The sequence below is a fragment of the Halichondria panicea genome, chromosome 2 (assembly GCF_963675165.1).
Source record: "Halichondria panicea chromosome 2, odHalPani1.1, whole genome shotgun sequence".
NCBI lineage: Eukaryota > Metazoa > Porifera > Demospongiae > Suberitida > Halichondriidae > Halichondria > Halichondria panicea.
This window is the reverse complement of record NC_087378.1, coordinates 3,429,678-3,446,149: the sequence shown is the minus strand read 5'-3', so window position 1 is coordinate 3,446,149 and position 16,472 is coordinate 3,429,678. Positions and strand designations below refer to the sequence as shown.

The following is a 16,472-nucleotide window of genomic DNA, read 5'->3' as shown; positions in this document are numbered from 1 at the left end:
AGGGCTTCCAGAAGGATTGTCCGAGTGGTAATCTCACTGTTGAAGAGTTTAAAACTATCTATTCAAGCTTTTTTCCCCACGGAGACGCCTCAAAGTTTGCAGAGCATGTCTTCCGGACATTTGATGCCAACAAGGATAACACCATCGATTTCAGAGAGTTCATATGCGCACTGAGTGTAACGTCCAGAGGAAAGCTGGAAGACAAACTGAGATGGGCGTTCAACATGTACGATCTGGACGGGAACGGGTACATCACAAGGACGGAAATGCTCGAGATTGTCTCTGCCATTTACAAAATGGTTGGCACTGTCATGAAAATGCCTGACGACGAGTCTACACCTGAGAAACGAACTGATAAGATCTTTAGACAGATGGACACAAACAAAGATGGCCGTCTCTCACTAAAGGAATTCATTGATGGGGCAAAAACAGATCCTTCGATTGTTCGACTACTCCAATGCGACGTCTCCGGTGGCGAAGCTCAGACCTAGAGACATGTCTACCCGTACCTTAGGCAGTAAACCCTTTGTTGTTCTTTGTGATTTTGTTGTTGCTTTCTTTAATTATTAGTTTCGCATTATAGTCAGTCAGATTATAATAATTTCGTGAATTCTACATAATTATAATTATGCAATCTAAATTGAGTCTTACGTACAACTATAATAAAGTAATTTTATCATGATTCATAAAAAATGAACTGCATGCTGAACGTATAGTACGTATGTGTATTCACATTATAATTCCCCCATGCAGGGTCTATTTGTATAGGGGGGTTTCATTGTGCATGCTTTTGTCTCCTGAACACGAAGTTTTAGTTTCAATTGAAATCAGAACTATATATATCATAATTATACCATAGATGGAACATGTTGTCAACAACACAGGTACATGAAGTGCATGATAACATCCATATAATTATTACAGTACATGAATATCAGTATACACAATAGATGATTATTTTCTCATAATAATGAATAACTTATACACTGCTGACACCACTAGCTAGGGTGCGGCAGCATCATTTGTACTACTAGAGTCAGCAGTTGGAGGGTCAGTGACCATATCCTCGGCAGTGGGGACATCCTCGGCTAGTTTCTCGAGTCGCTGAGGGCCGTACAGCAGAATATAGGCCACATGCCAGTCACCTTTAGAAGAGAGTGATCATCATTAATATGATATCATGTCATTGTGTATTAAGAATTACACACTGACATACAAAGCTCTCAAAATGACCACTCGCTATTTCAGGCTTTGAGAATTTACCTACCAACAAAAATGCATGGATTTTACTGACAAATTAGGTTCTAACAAGCACTAAACGTAAGTGAGTCGCACATTCCTCTAACTGCTCACCTCCACCAGAGAGCTTGAGTATGTCTTCCTCTAGCACCATGTAGACCTTGTCATCATCTAGTTTGAGCCAGACATTACCTGAGTGCTTCACCCAGGCCAGGTAGTGCCCAGAGGAGGAGGAGCGGCCTTGATGAGTCAGCACTGCCTGCAGCTCATACATACCACTGTTGCTGCAGCCAGGATCTGCACAGTGGAAGTGATTGAACACACGCTAGTAATCAACGATACTGTAATGCGATTTGGCTGTTGTTAATTGCATAATACTTGTAGTACAATTGGTGAAACCAATCGAAATGGTGACAAGATGCACAAAAACAAAGGGGTTAGAAACTTGAATGTGTTATAGTGTCGAATTTGCAATATCTATACATGTACACAGGATGCATGCAATGTGCTTATACAATCATACTCAGATACGGTAATCATACTCCTCCTTCAACGGCCTTCACGAGAAAAGAAGGCCTGCTACAGACTGCTTGCGCATGCGCAAAATTATTAGATATTTGTTCCCGTAAAATTTCCTAAATTCATTAGAGAAAATATCCTAAAAGTCATACACAGAGCTATACTAGCTAGCTAGAGACAGAGCTGTGTAGGTTTGTTGTACGTGTAGGTTTGTTGTACAGCTGCTATCTGCAGTAGCAGTAGTATTATAAATAGTAGACTTTCACCAAAGTTAGTGTTAAATGGGCGTGGCCTGTTCATATAGGCTCTTGTCAGCCAGCTTTCACTCTGTTCAGACGATTGTCATCCACACTGTTGCAGGCTATGAGTCTTTTGTTAACAAAGTAGGCTAAGGGTAGCTATCAGAGAATGCTATCCGATGGGCTAATCGAACTTTCTATTTACTTTCTTCAATCCACTTCCGTTTGTTGTGATGTCATTATTTTACTGAGCATTATACGATGTTATCCAAAGCCCCCCGGATACTGGGGAGATATTAGCGCATGAGCAAGCAGTCGATACCAGGCCCACTTCCCTGAGTGAAGTGCGGCCTGGGATCGAGGCTCACTCAGATACGGTATACATAATTATGTCTGCATACAATTACCACTCGTTACCAATACTATGGTGTCAATTTATTGACTAACCAATTGAAACACAAGCCACTGATATCCCAATAATGACATATCAACCAACACCTTTTAACTAACTATCATGGCACATTGGCTGGATGTAGGGGTTCTACTTATAGACTTGAAATTAATATTCTAGGAAACCAGTAGGCCAGTGTAGTCTACAGAAGCCACCTACATACAGTAGTCATATCTATAGTTATAATTATAGTAAAAATCATTGTTCGTAGGTGACAATTTACCCTCAGGAAAGTCGTACGGTTGATACGCTACTGCTTTGCTGGTGTCTATTGCTTTCAATTCACCAGCTTTGAACTCCGATATTGCTTTCGCTTTCAGTGCCTTTGTGTATGTGCATGGGGGGGGGGGTATGTGCGTGGGGGGGTGGGTAGGGGGGGTACATTTGATAAGTAATGAAGGGCACAGCTCACAATTTTCTTGTCTTCTACTTCTTTATATTTTCTCCTGATGGGTAACATTTTATCTTGCAGTCCAGGAGTGCAGAAGTCATACATGTCCAGCTTCATCTGGAACTTGACATCCTGAAGCACAAACAGTTTATCATACATGCACAGATGATGGGACCAGTTGATGTACTTAAGTAAGCACCGACTACGACACAGTACACCGTATATCGGGTTTTGAATGCGAGGTTCTTTCGATTGCAAATTGCATTTTCATAAATCGCATTCGAAACATACGCAAAGAGTAAGCATGTGCATGCAATTTCCCATGTCTTGCATGCAATTCGCAATAGTTAGAAACGCAATCAGGCTTGTACAGTGTAATCACATTCGATAAACCTCATATTCAAAACCTGATATACGGTATATACACATAACATCCAGTGTGACAGTATGTAAACAATTATTGCCACTAGAGAGATTTTTGTCATGGCAAGCAATTTTTCTTCAAAAAATAGACCAAAAACTCTATGGTTCCAAAGTCAATCATGTACATTCCTATAAAGAATGACTAATTACATATGCGTTACACCTACAACAGTTTGTATGTACTTAACCTTCAATATCTTCTTTGACACAATATCCTCTGAGTTTGGTGCTTTGCCGACAAAGAACCGGACAAACTGGACAGTCAGGTACGCTGGAAGTCGTGAGAACCGAGTCGTCTTCTTGTAGAGAGCATTGCGACCCAAACCTGGAGAACTCTTTTCTATCTCACCTTCAAGACCCTACAGCAATGAAATAGAGCATGATTATTACTAACCGGCACATGAGCACTTTTAACTCACTTTCTTTAGGGCAGTATGTATGTACCTAACATCTGCAATGAAAGAACAAAAACATGTTATTATTTCATGAATGCCCAAACTGTGTATACTTTTTAGAGCAGGGCATATCATAGCCTCGTCCCCATGCCCACTTTCCCTCTTGTGGAGGAGGCTAGGCATATTCTATTGAGTCAAAAACGTTGTGAAAATGGATACACTTGGTCTTTACTTTACAGACTCTGTTCTAATCATTGTGGTGGTGACCTTGTGCTATGAAGCAGGAGACCTGGAGGTTCTTCTCAGTCTCGGTTGTTTCTGGCTCATCGGGGCTCTCGATGCATTGGTACACTGACTGCTGCTCAACACCTGAATACAGACACATATACACCATTAATCCCTGCATGTCCGCACTGTATATGCACACACTGTAACTACACACTACAAGTATCACAGCTAAATATTATAACTTAAGTTAGAAGGTACATGTACATGAACTAACCAAAATATTGGTCAATGAACTTGAGTTGGGCAGTTGCCTACAAAAGAAACAAAAGAGCCATCAAAATCGATCGCTCAGATTGTGCATGTATGAACAGTACATGCGCATCAATAAAACCGTTAGTTATAATTGGTACAGTACATGTATTAAGCGCATACCTCATCTTCCTGTGGTTTGCTAAACTTGAGCACTGCCCCCAGATTGGACAAGACTGTAGACCAGCACTCATGAGCATCCTGCTGTTTGAAGGCACCAGATTTTTCGTCTCGCTCAGCGAAGTGAGGCATAGCTTCGTGAAGAGACTGCATGAGAAGGACCAACATCATAACATGAATTACAGTCTGTAGTAAAAGCAAGAATATACAAGAAGAGAAGAGTGTATCACTATTGATAGCTCTTCATAAAAACTGTGCACAAAGTAACGTGACATCCTGTCTATTGCACGTGAGCAACTCGCAACTGATGACGTTTGTGCAGGCTTGCGCATTTATTACACAATGCACAGAATTTGTTATTAGCGAGTAAAGAGTGAGTACGAGTGGAGAGGATCAACCCGATTATCGTCTCTAGATGATTCTTGTGAAGAGATTGTCTCCTATCAGTGTGCAGTGAGCAGCTCTGAACGTTGAAAACGAATGATTAGTTAGAATCAGATGTCATGTTCAATTACCACACCCTTACCACACCCCTCTAAAAACGTCACGGTTAACATGTACTAGTGAGTGTACAATATTTTATAACGTGCTCGTCATGTTATTTTGTGCACAGTTTTTGTGTAGAGCTATCAGTAGTTTGGCACTCTTCCCTTCTTATATACTCATGTGCTGCTTAAACTGAATCTACATCGTTCGCACAATTTTCAAATTGCACATAATTATTCTTACCTTCATAAACAGCAGTAGAGGCATATCAGGCTGGTTCTTGCCCATCATTCTATACAATAGCTTCAGTGCTGTGTGGACATATAATTATCATTGAGGCGATTGCAACCATGTAGAGAGAATTGCTCCCATCAGAGTTAAATGTGTAGTACAGCAGTTGCAAGCACAAACTAATAGTATATACTATGTCTAACAGGACTATGTACATATAGAAAAATTCACCTGGCGAGTAAATATTCCAGCACCTATAATTATACTAAATTGTCAGCTAGTGGAAATGCATGCAGACATACCACCAGTGATGGAGGCTGGAATACCAGAGACTACACTGGGATCAGAGGAGGAGAACCTAGTAGAGAGCAGTGTTAGGTCAGCACACATACAATGTACATAAACTGTAAGCAAAGCAGTTATTGCTACAAAAATATATTAGTAGTGCCTAGCATTTAATATTCCAAGACGAGAGAAGAGTACAATTATCGAATTAAAGCATCAGTAACACATTTACAGTTGAATGCAGTATAAAAATCAAGCAACATCGTCAGCAATGATCCATCTAGAAAAAACAAAAAAGTTGAGGTTGAGGCCCTATTGCTACGGAAACACGAAACCAACACAACAACATTTAATCAGTGGACATACATGCACATAGCCTTGCAGTTGCTGTGTACTGACCTTGTTAGCGCGTCCTTAAGTTCCGGGATAACTTTAAGACACTGGAGAGTAGCGTTCATGTAACAAGTGTTGCCAAAGTTCTCCAGACCACACGGCACAAACATCTTAGAGGAGCAGAGAGAACATTATTATGATTACGATGAGCCATGTGTGGAACGATAGAGAATGAACAGCCCTTACAACTGTACACATCTAGATACTTTTTCTCACAGAAAAAATGCTCCTACACACACAGTGGCACCCACACATATTATGCTCAGCAAACACATAACACATGACTGCAACCTGCAACCTGCACACCCTTGTATAATAATTATCGTGTACTAGTACTACCCCCCACACTCACGGCAGCAGCTGCGTCTTCATCCGTCATGTCCTCAATGAACTTTGTCTTCTCCACTGGAGCTGAGGGAAGCTCATCTGCTGAGCCCATCATAAGAAACGTGGCATTCTAATGGCAGGAAACATTATGTACACAGTTATCACACATACAAGAGTAGACACACTTAAACAGGAGAAGGAAACGAATACATGTATACAAGTATACTCACTTGCTTGACTTTCGGTTCTGCTTTGCCCCAGGTATCGTTTTGTACGACAACACCTCCAATCATAACTTTTTGACGATCAGGAGCCACTCCTAGAGACAATAAAATGTAGGAATTGATCAACTTAGAGAAAGTTATTGTATCAGCAGCGAGCACCAAACAAAACTCACACGGAAACAAATTTACATACCAGTCAATGAAAAGAGCTGCATTTTGAAAACTTCTGGGGCCTCAGCCGTGCTCAGGTCAACATCATTGAACTTTTGCTTACCCCATTTCACCCGAACTACATGAAAAAAGCAGAATGGATTGGCTCTATGGAGCTCCAGAGCTACACATTAAAAGTATAGTAATTTGTGATGATAATACCTTTAAACTGAGGCATCTTGTGTGCTTGAGCAGTAGGTACTTAGGTAAAGTAGTGAGTAGAAATGGGCATGTGGTTAAAGGGCAAAGGTCATATGTAGTTTTGCCTTGTCAGCAGTACTTCTAATTAAAGAGCAAAGGCATAGATATAATATGAAGAAGGTGCTCGCTTGATTCAGGATGGTAGCTTGATTTCTATGTCCTATTCATTGGATGGTCATGAGCAAAGAACCTACTTGGTTGGAAGCAGCCTCTAAAGTAGGCATCAGCTATATTTAAATACTTTATAGTAAGGTGTGGTGTAATTAAAGGTTTGTGTTCCCACATGTGGTACTACATGTGAGTGCAGATACTACATTTTGTATCTGAGTTCGTTATCTGCAAATTTTCCACCTGCTTGGTAATTGGATAACGTCAGGTTGTGTGATGTTATACCTGTATGTATTGCATGCACACGCACATTCCCTGTAGTTACACGCATGGTGTATACGAATGACATTGTTCTGGCTGCAGATATTTGAGAGTGGCGTGGAGGTATGGATGACAGCTCCCGAGCTGGTCCGCACTATAAAAGATTATGGAATCAAGCCTTTAAGGTGTGTGCGAATAGATCGTGGTGATATTAACTGCACATGTGCATAAATGCTTTCACCTGTATAGTAGTACAACTACATGTAGCTTCCCAAATTACCAAATTAGTTCAACACAGGTATACTTGTACATGGCTCTATATGTGTGGTCATCGTCTCAGGTCTGAGTACGGGCAATCTGTGAGAACTCTGAGGGCTGCACTCAACATTGAGGCAAAGAAAGACAATGGGGCTTTCTTGCGGAAAGATTACAACTTCAACTGCTATTTTGCACTCAAAAACGTAATTAATACAATGTTATTAATCACATCATACTGTGTATTGGGGTATTATATCATAGTGAGGTTGAGCCGGATTTAGCAAAAAATCCCCCCTCTAGATCTCATAATAATTACCTATACAATTGCAACATGTCCTTAGGGTCCATTTGCCTACCCTACTGACATTCTCACCTTTCGTTGGCATGAGTAACCTGTATTTTGTTTACTAGGCAACAGAATATGTACGATTGTGTTACGTCCACTGTTCTTGTACGACTGCAGATGGTGGATGATACCAATGCTGTCAGCCTCTCCAGAACCCCAGCAAAGCGTGCACCCACTCTCTCAAAACAGAAACAAAATGTCACGTCCAAGTACCAGTCTCCCCCTTCTCCAATAATAAATGGCTATCCCCCCTCCCCCACTACACCCCTTTCTACCCCCCAAATAGTCCCAACCCCTGGAACACCCATGATTGAGATTGACCCTGATGTCGGCCATAGGCAGAAAGACGAGTTGAGCGGGTTCTGTCTACCGTCACCTTTGACCTCTCTTTTGGGGGCCAGACGAATAATAAATGTGCTCAACGATTCCATTGACGCCGCATCCCAACGTCCGATGAGAGAGGTAAGAATGTGGTGGGCACAGACAGTGTGGTTATAATAATTATTATGTACATTTTTTCTAAACACAATAAGTTTTTACTAGGCTTGTACGCACTCAGAAAAACCTGTAACTCTGAAGTACGTGTGCTTGCATGTATACATGTACTTCCTGCTCAAACGTATATACATTGTGTATTAGGATTTAATCGTTGCTGTTTTCTCTAGGCTCGTAAGCGACGAGTGACTAGAGACAGAGAGAATGAGGATCCACTATCCTTGACGGCAAATGGTCCCACCTCCCCCACTCCTAACCATCTGGGAGAGATACTGCAGTTGGAAGTCTGTCACCATGTGCCTTGTCTCCTATCGGAGGTGGACTGTGTAAGGTGAGCACCCTGTACATTGTGTATGTACGTGTAGTGCACATCATGTGAATGTACACTGTAACGTGAGTTGGGAAAGTGTCCTGTATTGCAACAGTAAATCAATCAGCACTATAATTATTCTTTGCATAATTGTACGTAACATAAGTCATTATAAATATGCATACAACTGCTGATTCTTTTCCAGGAGTTCGTCTGTCGGATCACCTTTGAAGGATCCATGTTCTGTGCAAGGTGAACGCATTAGCACTCAAAGCATTGAAATAGACCCCAACTATGTCTACAAGAAAAACTCCGAGTCTGACAGTTCTTCAGAGAGTAACGACGATGAAGAGGGTATCTCAGTTCGTTTCCAACCAACACCCAGCTCACAGCTGCTCGTAAAGCGTCGACGTCGCCGGCAAAGAAGAAGTCTAGCATGTGATGGTGAAGAGAATAGCGAGTCTGAACTGACAGAAGAATCAGTAGGATCACCCCTACAGGAGGAGGAGGTAGACGAGACAGAGTACGTTCCGTACAAAACACAGAGGGGTAGGCCACGACGTTTGTCGTCAGTTCGTAGCATATCATCTTTAGGAGTTGAGGATAGGATGGTTCTGAGTGAACTGAAAGAGAGTGGAGCTGATCATGTTGTGGTTAAGCCTCCTCTTGACCAAAGGAGACATGTGTCAACTCTATTCTTACCAAGTTCTCCCCTCTTAAACGAAAACTTGAAGGTACGTATACTGTGCAATAAAATATATGTTCAGTTGCTCGTCTCTCACTGGCCTTGTATATATACAAGTATGTACAGTTGTGCTGTGTTCATGTGTGTGCATGTGTCTTTTACCACTCATGGAGTGAATCTTAAACCATACACATTGTAGTTGACATGAACTGTAGACACTCAGTGTAGATCTTTCATGTTTGTAATTATTTTCCTTATTTAGACGTTGCTCGGAATGGAACCGTTTGAAAAGCTAACTCAGAGTCAAAAACAAAAGCTTGTGGCACACTTACCTGTTGTTGATCAACAGAATGGAACAAGGTAGCGTGTGTATTCTCATGTACATAGTTTCGTGTGCCTGTTACAGTTGTGTTCATCGGACATTCAAACGTATAATTATATACTGTTGTGTAAACTGTGTAGGTTAATCACATGTAAATGCCTTGTTACTTATTAGTACAATTAATGTTTGCCCCTGGGACACGCTACCGTATAGCGGGTCATTTTTGTGTGGTGGAAATGTTCGTATTGAAGAGCATCATACGAAAATTAAAACTACGAAATTATTCTATGCAATAGATTCAATGTCACTATCCGAGCTGTACGAAAAAAAAAATTTAAATGGGTTGTTCGTACGAAAATTGCACCAACGAAAATTACCCACTATTATAATACAGTTAGTATCTCAATATCAATTGTCTCTCTCCTAAATGCACACACATGCAGAGTCCCTGGTGATTGCTTCAGCAGCTCATTTTACAGCAGTGCGCTGCGTGAGTGGAGTGAGAGGCTAGCCTTGGGCATGTTTACGGCCGAATACAAAGCAAGGGTGCGGGGAGAGGAAAAGAGAAAGATGACCCTCAAGTCAGAAAACAGTTGGAAGGAACAGTACTACGAGAGACACTATGGAGACAAGTATGTCTGATTGTAGATGAACTTGACTACGTGTATTATTATGTTCATGCATGTAAGACCAGTATGAATTATGATCAAATCTGAGCAAAATATATATAGGGAGGTGGTCCTCATTTACTGTACTTGTAGCAAACGTATATAGATTACACGCATACCGTATGCTGTTAACTGTACATTTTGTTACATCTATATTTTACCCACGGCACCCACTGTATATATTACTCTCATTCATACACCTTCTTTCTACCGATGTAGAGCTGCTGTCAGCCGAGAAGACTCCCCTCCTCCATACTTCCCGCACTCTCTGCCTGATGCTAACTCACAGTTCTTGACAGCCATTGTTGATGGCTACTTTAATACAGAGACAGATAGGGCTCACACATCTCCCCCTCCCCCTCCCCCTCCCCCTCCTCCAGTATCTGTAAAGACTCCACCTAAAACTATACCTACTCCAATCTCACTTCAGAAAATGAAAAGCCCCCAAAAACCAACCATTAAATCAGCAGTGAGTAAACCTTCGAAATCTATAGCTTGTCAAAAGAAACCTTCCATTAAGCGATTGAAGGAATCAACAAAAACGAAGCCGACTAAATCTCTGCCGGAGAAAAAATGTCCCAATTCACCTGTCAAAAAACGAAACTCAGCTTTGTTAGCTGGTAAAAATGCAGGAAAAGCAATTGGCAAAAAATCTACGATCAAAAAAGGTGTAACCACACCACTATCACCTGTGCTCATGCGTAAGCTGCTTAAATCTCCAAGCCTTTCAAGAGATTTCCTGACCCGATCACCAGCGCAGATATCCTATCAGGAGATTCTTCACAATCTTAAAGCTGTATCGAACTCTGACCCCCCTGCCAAACCCTCTGAAGTATGTCAGATCACTGCTGCTGCTTACTCACCTCCGTTTCATCACCCTCACTCAGTATTTCACGATCATTTCGCTCTCCTCAGTAAAGAGCACGTGCCGATTGATTTCTGTTTCAGAGTAGCAAGTCTTCCCCTCAGTCTACCGCTACGCTACTACAGTGCTTGTATGCAAGGAAAAGCAATATTCAGAGAACATTCATACTCACAAAGGGGGGTGTCCACTCCCCATAAATCGCTCACACTATCTCTACCAAGGTCTCTACTGACAAGTAGCAATGGATATGTATGTGAGGATCCTCCAATGGTGTTTTGCTCTTTCTGTCGATGTCTCTATCACTCTAACTGTACTGATATGTCACTGTGCCCTACTTGTCAACAAAACTAATGCACGTACATGTTAGCTACAGGCTCTTTATAGACTTTTTTCATGAATTCGTGTCGAATTATTATTTATGAATGATGTTTAATTATTCAATTGATAATGTTCAGATGGAATTATTTATTTCAACAGCATGCACACAAAGTGTCAGCCATTAGATCTTCTAGATAATAATAATTATTATGCTGACAATGCGAAACAAAAGCTGTGATGTCACGGGAGACAGGTGCAGGGGGAAATTGGACCTGGATGCAAGACAGGGGATTCCATACCCCACGCATAGCTTTTGTCCCCTTTGGGAACCTAGGTGAAAAAGCCGTTCGCTATTCACCTGTAAACAAGAGAGGAGAGATACCGGCCGGACCAGTACAGATTGGAACACAAGCTCTACTAGACTCTATTGCCTGCCCTGTCCCTGAGATTCTACAATCATGGATGAGCTTCATGTCCAAGATCCAGAAGTGAACATGGCAGCCTATCAGCGCCAGATGGCAGATGTTAAACCTCCCATCACCACCACTTTTGTCCAGCCAAACACAGTGAGTGGCATGTATCTAGCTAGCTAGCCCTACTATATCAAAAATAGCACATAAATAATTGAATTTGCTTGATTGGATCGAATACAGATCCTAGGGGGTCCAGCTAGTCAGTCAGTACTGATAATAGTCAGTACTGATAATATATCATATGAACAATTTCAGATTCATTGCTGTGTCAAGCCTCATATTCCCTATTTTTATTCTGCTGTATGCGTCCCAATTTTGTGGGTTTGCACTATAAATCCCTTCTATTTAGTATAGTCACCTTGTGCATGCATGTACGTACGTACTAATAGTATTTGAAAGATGCAGTATTTTCCCCAAGATCTGTAATAGCCTGCTGGATTACCAGCCAGTGCACAACGTGGGCTCAATAGTATTCTGTAGCTTGTGTTACATGATGTCATTTGAGTGGTAAACATGCAGTCGGCAGGTAGTACATAGTACTGTGTGTGTATGCACTGTTTGTTGAAAATGTGTAGGAATGTATATTTTGTCTGATAGCCCATGAATCCCTTCTCAGTGACCAGCTTGCAGGAACTCTCTTTGCCATGTAAGCACTCACCCACACTCTTGTTGCTGACAGGTATTATGTTCCTCTCAGAGTTGTGTGTGTGTGATTTACACCTAGGTCCACTTTCATTTTTTCCTGCGTGTGTCTCTTTCATCTTTTACAATGTGCCAGTCTTGAAAGTTAGCGTTAGTGTTTAGTACAATCACTTGTACAAAAGTCTGTCTGTTTACAATCTGATTTGAAATTGTACACTGCCCTTCTTGCTGTAACATGCTCCAAACTGTATAATCATAGTTATAGTACCAAGAATTTATTGTGAAAGGTGAATATTTCACCCTATTTCTGGTAGAGTAGAATAGTGATAGTCTACTAGAAGACAGGGGTGTGCTGGTGTGAAGACTACCTAGTAGCTTCGTGTTGGATACATACTAGTGACTTCAATGGTGAGGAATTTAGAGAATGAAAATTACCTGGTAGGTACCATCAGTGCGTGTTCGGGTACATACAAGAATTGCCCTATTGGGGATGCCTAGGGGCACCAGCTATGCGTGTCAGTAGATAGGCACCTTCTTTCTAGCCAATTGTGGTTGTGTGATATCTTTCCATAGTGTACACACTCGTGGCAATTGGCACTGGGATCATATCTTCAATCACCTTCTCTGTAAACAGGCCTCTTTCTTGCCAGAGGTAAACTAGTAATGTCATGTGTTGGAACAATCTAATACCCCTGTCTGAGCTACTCTAAAGCAGCCACTACAGCATTGCATTGTATTGTCTTTCATTGAGGTCTGTCTCTAATTCTATCCTGAATAAAGTCAGAACAAAAGCGTACCCTTTGGGACATTCACACTTGCAATATCCTAGGGTGTTCCTGCATTCACTACCCAAGAATAGTTATTATATATATAAACAGACCAACTATCACTATGTTTACGATTGCTAGTGTTCCATCGGGAATTTCTGAATTCTCAGGTAGTAGAATTACGCTTATGGCTTCTGTGTGTACCTCTTAGGCCTCACCACAACATGCCTTTAGCAAGGCCTTGCTTTGCATTCACTATCAAAAAGCTACTGTATGTGCCTATTGTTACATTCCTATTGACCACTGAGCTGCACTTGTAGCTATGCTGCAATGGATTCATTCCTGATGTGTCCGTGATGCTTCTACACCACAATCATTACTCCAGTGTGTGTCCCAAGTGCCTACTCACTCCAACTGAGCTATGTTCTTATTTGGGCATGAATCGCTGGAGTATGTGGCTAGCTGTTTAGGGACTATGTAGCTTCATAGCCAGTTGGTCACATGGTGCTTGTAACATGGAACTTCATTGAAACTGTTTGGGTACTCTAACGGCTGTGTTTACATCTCTAGATCTCAATGCAGATACATTGTATAAACGATTCAAAGGAACACCATTAGTAGCATATTTTGTAAACATTTCATTTTCAGTGATATTGATTCTTGTAAGTAAGTCTGTCTTGTATCCTAACTGCTTGCATATTATAGTAAGATACGTGTAACTAGAAAACCTAGTTTGTTTCAAAGATTGAAACCAGAGGCTCTGTATGAATCACAACAAAGCCTTTGAAGATATGTTCCCCCTCTTTGTATACCAACAAACAAGGTTCTTTATATGGTCAAAAATCCCTCTTGTACCAACCATACGTGAGACATTCCCAATATGCCCTAGCTAGCCAGACAATACATGTTCACCCTTGGGTGATTCACCATGGAGATTCACCTTACTGGGATACTATTATAGTGGGCCCTGTGGGATGTGATGCCCTTGTTGGTAATCACATGCAGGGCATGTGGTCACCTCACTATATCTCTGGGAACTGCCCTACACTCAACTGGTCTGGTACATAAATACATGTAGGACATGGTATGAAGTCGTGTGATAGTTGTCCACTAAGTAAGATTCTCCCCAAACAGTTCCAATTTGTGAATTGAGTTGTTTGCCCACCTGAATATCTAGTAGTGGTTTCACACTGTCCTGGTTCCTTAGAACAATCCCCTTGTTTAGCTTTTGTGACCATTGTTATTTGTACTAGAAGCCCATTGTTAACTTTCAGCCCTCGATTCAGCTCATTGATTAGTCCCTTACATACCATCTGCATTACAGAATCCAGCGTTAACTTATTGCCCAATAGCTCATGATATTCCAGATACAATTACATTACATTCACAACAACACTACAGGATCGCTCAGATGACGAGGAATCGGACCACAACACGTCGGATACCTACCCCTCACAGATGCGTGGGCGTGTGTCTCCTTCCCCCTACACTGCCAATACGGAAAGAGCCAGACAGTTTAATGTGAGTTGATAACCCTATAATAAAGAGATGGCACCCTAATCTATATTATTGGATGACTGCATTGTGTATACGTGTTTGTTTATTCGAGAGCTGAAGGTCAAAATAGGACTTATGTACTGATACAGTAGTCTTGTCAAACATAACAATGGCATTGCTTGTACATGTATAATCATGTTGTTGGCTTGTTCCTCCAGGCCTATGTCCGTGGAATCATTGAGCAGAAACTGGACATTTTTGTTCCCATATCTCATCAACCACGAGACATTGTCTCAGACATCATAGCAGATTCCAGTATCAAATTCCCTGAGTTTTCCTCCTGTGTCAGAAAGAGGATTCGAACATTTCTAAAATCTTATCGACGCTCCAGGAAATTGAGAGATGTCAATTCAGGCTCCCCACAGTCGCATACGAATGGTGTGGGAAAGGTATTGTCTTATTTTTCAGTGTGCTTGATCTATTGTGCATCTGAATAATTTGCTTAAGGGCCTAGACTATTGCAGGCAACATAGCCGTAATACCTAATACCTATATATCTTCTGTCCAAGTTTGTATGGGAACTCTGGGTAAATGCCAATTGACATGTGCCAATTTTGTTGTAATAATTCGATATGAAATGTTGTCTTGCAGGATGACATGGTGTCGAACACAAGTCATTCGCTCCCAATGAGTCATTATCAACAGGAATCCCCTATACCCAAGGCCCACCTCCCTGTCCGCTCCTCTCCCGTCCCAAGAGGGGGCGGGCCAGCAAACACTGCCGTAGTTACCATAGACACAGGAGACATGGATGATGACCTTGATGACCTCCCTATTCCCAAGAGGATGAAGATGAGCACATCTGCTGCAGTCACTCAGTCTAAACGGCTGGTTCCTGGCATACCTCTAAGTAATCCCTCAGCTCTCAGCATTTCAGAGGTGTCAGCAGTGAGACAGCTCATCACAGGTGTGTTCCCTTGTAGCTGTTGCGAAGTCTTATGTGTACGGTTCAAAGCTTGTATGGGATTCCCTTGCATTCCCTTCTGTGGGGATGTAACTAGGTGACCATGTTCCAATCTCTTCCTTCCCTATGGCTTCTATAGTAGACATAGTGGCACCATGGCTGTCTGGGGGACAGAGAAGCCACACCACTGTTTGGAGTACCATGGCCTGAGCGGGCTAGTATTGCTACAAAAGTGGGTGCATGGTATATATAGAGACATACCCTTGCTTTTAAATAAATTAGCATTGGAAAGTGGGTTGTTTTTAGTATATCTGTGCATTGAAAACTCCAACATAAGGTTGTGGGGAAACATTCGGGTACTTGTCTCATATAGAAAATAATAACAGTAACTCGTGTTTATTTTGGTTGGGGATCAAAGTTTGGATAAGCAACTGAACACCTTGTGTTACTTTGTTAACTACTTCCTTCTCCCCTTTAGGGTATCGTGAGAGTGCAGCCTTCCTTCAAAGGGCAGCAGACCAACTGGAGACAATGCTTCACAATAACTCATCGTAGGATCAGCAACAGACACATACGGAGATTGTGTACAGTCATACAGTGTGTGTGTGTGTGTGTGTGTGTGTGTGTGTGTGTGTGTAAGAACTGCTAGATGTTGTTTGTCAGAACCTGCAGCAGGTGGAGCACCAAATCAGTTTGCATCCCTTCTCTTTGTACATATCTAAAGTCAATTCACCCTGCAATGAAATGCCATAAATTTTATGTTATTATATACACTGTATATACCAATACTATGGTTTACCCCTTGTGATCACTTCGTTTCGA

The 16,472-nt window shown here is 41.6% G+C and overlaps 4 protein-coding genes across 4 annotated transcripts; 3 read left to right on the top strand and 1 right to left on the bottom strand.

The window, feature by feature from the left end:
• LOC135331961 (neurocalcin homolog) lies at window positions 1–640 on the top strand (the record flags this gene model as incomplete). Its single annotated transcript, XM_064527284.1, is given in 1 exon segment — window positions 1–640. A coding segment is annotated over 1 exon segment (491 nt), but the record flags the coding sequence as incomplete, so codon positions are not given.
• Window positions 641–809: 169 nt separating this feature from the next.
• LOC135331903 (ubiquitin carboxyl-terminal hydrolase 14-like) lies at window positions 810–6,774 on the bottom strand. Its single transcript, XM_064527189.1, has 16 exons — window positions 6,633–6,774; window positions 6,454–6,549; window positions 6,267–6,355; window positions 6,062–6,166; window positions 5,716–5,819; window positions 5,334–5,389; window positions 5,044–5,111; window positions 4,318–4,461; window positions 4,160–4,196; window positions 3,925–4,026; window positions 3,682–3,713; window positions 3,451–3,621; window positions 2,861–2,971; window positions 2,672–2,771; window positions 1,354–1,536; window positions 810–1,145 (listed from the first exon to the last, which is right to left on the bottom strand). Exons 1-16 carry the CDS (start codon window positions 6,646–6,648, stop codon window positions 1,003–1,005), a joined length of 1,557 nt encoding a protein of 518 aa, XP_064383259.1. The 5' UTR covers window positions 6,649–6,774; the 3' UTR covers window positions 810–1,002.
• On the top strand, window positions 6,746–11,445 carry LOC135331880 (putative Polycomb group protein ASXL2). Its single transcript, XM_064527157.1, has 9 exons — window positions 6,746–6,887; window positions 7,143–7,225; window positions 7,381–7,501; window positions 7,762–8,106; window positions 8,310–8,470; window positions 8,655–9,183; window positions 9,397–9,494; window positions 9,900–10,088; window positions 10,344–11,445. The coding sequence occupies exons 1-9, from the start codon at window positions 6,843–6,845 to the stop codon at window positions 11,338–11,340; spliced, it is 2,568 nt and encodes an 855-aa protein (XP_064383227.1). The 5' UTR covers window positions 6,746–6,842; the 3' UTR covers window positions 11,341–11,445.
• A 106-nt stretch (window positions 11,446–11,551) lies between these two features.
• Window positions 11,552–16,458, top strand: LOC135331945 (nucleolar protein 4-like). Its single transcript, XM_064527252.1, has 5 exons — window positions 11,552–11,873; window positions 14,591–14,710; window positions 14,905–15,135; window positions 15,338–15,653; window positions 16,129–16,458. The coding sequence occupies exons 1-5, from the start codon at window positions 11,766–11,768 to the stop codon at window positions 16,203–16,205; spliced, it is 852 nt and encodes a 283-aa protein (XP_064383322.1). The 5' UTR covers window positions 11,552–11,765; the 3' UTR covers window positions 16,206–16,458.
• The last annotated feature ends 14 nt before the right edge of the window (window positions 16,459–16,472 follow it).

Coding starts and splice junctions, on each gene's coding strand:
- LOC135331945 (XM_064527252.1), top strand. CDS start 11,766: ATGGATGAGCTTCATGTCCAAGATCCAGAAGTGAACATGGCAGCCTAT. Junction 11,874..14,590: donor CTTTTGTCCAGCCAAACACA/GTGAGTGGCATG, acceptor ACAACACTACAG/GATCGCTCAGATGACGAGGA. Junction 15,136..15,337: donor ATACGAATGGTGTGGGAAAG/GTATTGTCTTAT, acceptor GTTGTCTTGCAG/GATGACATGGTGTCGAACAC.
- LOC135331903 (XM_064527189.1), bottom strand. Junction 6,356..6,453: donor GCAGCTCTTTTCATTGACTG/GTATGTAAATTT, acceptor TATTGTCTCTAG/GAGTGGCTCCTGATCGTCAA. Junction 2,972..3,450: donor TGTCAAAGAAGATATTGAAG/GTTAAGTACATA, acceptor TTTGTGCTTCAG/GATGTCAAGTTCCAGATGAA.
- LOC135331880 (XM_064527157.1), top strand. CDS start 6,843: ATGGTCATGAGCAAAGAACCTACTTGGTTGGAAGCAGCCTCTAAA. Junction 8,471..8,654: donor TCGGAGGTGGACTGTGTAAG/GTGAGCACCCTG, acceptor ATTCTTTTCCAG/GAGTTCGTCTGTCGGATCAC. Junction 9,495..9,899: donor GATCAACAGAATGGAACAAG/GTAGCGTGTGTA, acceptor ACACACATGCAG/AGTCCCTGGTGATTGCTTCA.